The 3,553-nt window shown below is 54.5% G+C and overlaps 1 gene segment (V, D, J or C); it reads right to left on the bottom strand.

Moving 5' to 3' along the window:
* Positions 1-2,736: 2,736 nt before the first annotated feature.
* LOC118997101 (T cell receptor beta variable 5-1-like) lies at positions 2,737-3,271 on the bottom strand. The segment is given in 2 exon segments: positions 2,737-3,092; positions 3,223-3,271. Coding segments are annotated over 2 exon segments (405 nt in total).
* Between the last annotated feature and the right edge of the window lie 282 nt (positions 3,272-3,553).

Raw genomic sequence — 3,553 nt, 5'->3', positions numbered from 1 at the left:
CTGCAATCCGGGATCTCCTGGGGCCATGCTGTTCTGTCACCTTACCCTCCTGGGTCCTAGTCACACATGCTCAATCCTACCCGTTTCTTCGGTGAGGGCAGGAGTTGGCTCTGCTTTGCCCTGAACGTACTGACACACTCAGAGACGCACAGATGGAGCAGTGCCTTGGGGACATCTGAGTAGGAAGCTCCTATCCCTTCCTCAGGTCATGACTGAGTGTCCCCTCTGTGCTCGTTAACTTCCATGTAGTATTCTGTCCCCACAGCCCACAATAAAGCCTCCAGTCCTTCTAAATCACCACACATTTAAAAATTGGGTTCTTACAGCTGCTTCACGGAAGAAGCAGCCATTTCCCTGACTGCTGACACATCTGTGTGTGGTATGCAGGGCGGTCTAGAAGCATATGATTGACTAATGACTCACTCTCCACCCCGGGGCCATCAGACTCAACGTGATGACAAGAAAGCTAGAGATAGGGAAGCACCTTCCCAGCTAGTGGAGCAGCTGCAGAGGACAGGCTGACACACAGCCACAGTGCAGACTTGTGTGACCGAAGCTATGGGTCTACACCAGGCTTGGCAAACACTGTCCAGGAGGAGGACCCTAGCACACTCTGGGGGTCTCCCTTCAGGCGGGGGCCACTGGGTGCTGTAAGGTGTAGGAATCTTCACGGGGCTCCCCTGAGTCCAGGAGTCGGCCTCCCCCAGCCTTTCTGTGCAGAAAACAGGTGGCCGTGCAGGGCTGTGCACTCACTGCCTCACTGCTGGCGCAGAAGTACACAGATGTCTGAGAGGGGGTGGCCCACTCCAGCGTGAGCGAGAAGTCCTCTGTTTTTGATCTAGAGGCACTGTATCCATCCGAAACCTCTCCTTTGCCAGAGATCCCGACACCAATTGAGTGATAGATCAGCCTCAGCCCGTGACCCAGGTCCTGTCGGTACCAGTACATAACCTTGTGATTCAAGTCCTGGGTACAGCTCAATGTCACCGTCTGTCCTGTTGTCAGGACCTGGAATGTCGAGGTCTGAGTGACCCCGGCCCTCCCCAGACCTGCGGGGAAGACAGTGGAGCAGATGTTAGAGCCACCAGGGAGCAGCTCAGTGCTGGGCATGGGAACTCTCCCCACAGAGGGGCCCGGCCCAGGACCCACCTGCACGGAGGAGACACAAGGTCACGCAGCAGAGGAGGCCGCCATTCATGGCATCAGCCCGGGTGGTGCAGGTTCCCTCTGAGTCTGTGGGGGCAGGAAGGGAGCAGGGCTCTCCAGGGAGTCTTTCTGAGGTGCCACCCCCACTGCCTGGGCCCCAGAGCCAACTTGTCACAAGGGGACACGCCCCTTCCCTGAGCATCAGATCAGAAATAGATGTGCAGGTGAACAGCTTGGAGTGAGAAGAACACTTGTGGCTCAACTGACAGGAGTCCAAGAGTCGTTCTCACCCTCTGTGCTCACAGTGTGTGACTTCAGGTGTGTTTCATCTCATCTGCAGATCTTCATGACGCCCTGGTTTGCTGTGTGTGCAAGTCTCTGGGCTTTTGCATCTGAGGCTTTCTCATGCCTTTAGGACTCTTGGGTTCCACGTTGTCTGTCAACCTCCTTTTCTCCTTTGCTGGTCATCCAGCATCTGCACACTGTCCTTCCTGCCACAGCGTGACCCTCCTGATCTCAGGTGGCCCAACCTCAGGGGCAGGCTCGTCACCACCTGAGGGTCCTTTCGTTCTGTTTCCTATCCTTCCCCCAACAAATGTGGCCCCTGACACTTGCCCCACAGTACAGTACCTTTAGAACCTCCTGGGTGTGGGGAGAGTCAGCAGCTAACACATCCAGCTCACCCCTTGGGAACTAGCTTTCTGCGTGGTGTTCAGCTCTGCAGGTGCCCTGCTGTCCCCTAGGATTGCTGAGGGATGTGGGGAGAGGGGGATGCCTCCAGGTTGAGAGAGTATAAATGCTCTTTTTAAATTGAGACATTATTCCATGGGGAATATCTCTCTCTGAAGGATTCCTGACATTAATTATAATAAATATCACAAGTCTTTAAACACCTGTAGATAATCTACCCACATTTCCATGCTTTGCGGGAACCCTAACTTCCTTCAGGTCTCTGGGCAGAGCCAGGTGACAGCAACAGTACAGGAAACTGCCTTCCTCGGTCGTTGGTTCAATTCCCAGTCTAGGGCACAAACCTGGGTTGCAGGCCAGGTCCCCAGTAGGGGGCGCACAAGAGGCAACCACACAATGATGTTTCTCTCCTCTTTCTCTCTCTACTACCCTCTAAAAATAAATAAATAAAATCTTTTTTAAAGAGGAAAAGAAACCATGCATTTCTTTGCTGTCATCATGAGCGATAGATGGATATTCGTTGCCTTGAAGTGAAATGTTCCTTGAAGCTGTCAGGGACAAGGTTGACAGTCCTGGATGGTGTGTCCTCTCCCCAGGCCTGTTCATGCAAACCTGGAAAAGGGAAGCTAATGTGGCCATGGGACTGGGAGAGGTGGAGGGGACAAATCCACAGGTGTTGAGGAACAGACTTGAGTGATTTCTTCCTCCTTGGTTTGTGAGGTCTGAGACCCAGGAACATGACTTCCCATCCCGTGTATAAACAGGAACAGTGATCCTTCAGCTGCATGACGTCCATGAGCAACAAATCCTACCCCCTCTGAGAGCAGCAGGACAGTGCTGAGACAGGCAGACTACAATCCTAGGCCTGAGCCTGCCTGGCTGGCAGCAGCCACTTTGAGCTCACTTCCTGAGTGGGGCTGAGTGTTTTTGTGCAGGCAGCTGCCGCGTCTGCAGGGCTGTGTCAAGGCTGCTGGCACAGAGGTACAGGGCTGAGTCGCTCAGCTCCAGCGAGCTCGAGGTCAGCTCAGAGTGGGAGTCACCAAACTGCTTCACTGAGAAGTGACCGGGCATGTTCCCCTTTTCTTGCTCTTGCTCATTGAAATACTCAACCAGGAAATCAGGGCCCTGACCCTGGGGCTGTTTGTACCAAAACACAGAGCGGTGCCCAGAGATATAGGAACAGTTCAGCGTCACTTGCTGTTTTCTTGCTTTGATCAGGTGTTTTGGGGTCTGAGTGACTGCAGAGTCCACTGGGCCTGTTGGGAGTGACAGAGAGAAGTCCAGGGGCAGAGCAGAGGAAGCCTCCCACACCAGCCATCACCCCAGACTTCTATGTCAGGGATGTGACTGCGTGTTCGGGACTTACACACAGTGTCCCGGGCTCACCTGCTCCCAGGAGACAAAGGGCCACACAGCAGAGGAGCCTGGGGCCCATGGCAGCTTCTCAGGACCTCGCTCAGCTCAGGGTGGGGTGCCCTGGGGTGAGTGGTCCACAGTTCCATACTCCCTGTGCCCTGATAGGAGCATTTCCGATGACGTCACTGCTCTGATGGGACTCTCCCAGGAGGCTGCTCCCCAGTGCTCTGAACCTAGGGCGGGACCCAGGATTGAGAATCTATACATCGTTGCCTGTCCTGTAGAGCCCCACAACTCAGGGTTGCCTGAAGCTCCAGCACTGTCCCCACCTTCCCACAATGTTGTCCCTGCCTGCCTGACA

This window comes from Sturnira hondurensis, unplaced genomic scaffold, assembly GCF_014824575.4.
Source record: "Sturnira hondurensis isolate 20B ecotype Veracruz unplaced genomic scaffold, ASM1482457v3 Scaffold0012483, whole genome shotgun sequence".
Classification (NCBI taxonomy): domain Eukaryota; kingdom Metazoa; phylum Chordata; class Mammalia; order Chiroptera; family Phyllostomidae; genus Sturnira; species Sturnira hondurensis.
Note: the sequence above shows the minus strand (reverse complement) of the source record. Positions and strands in the feature narration are given on the sequence as shown.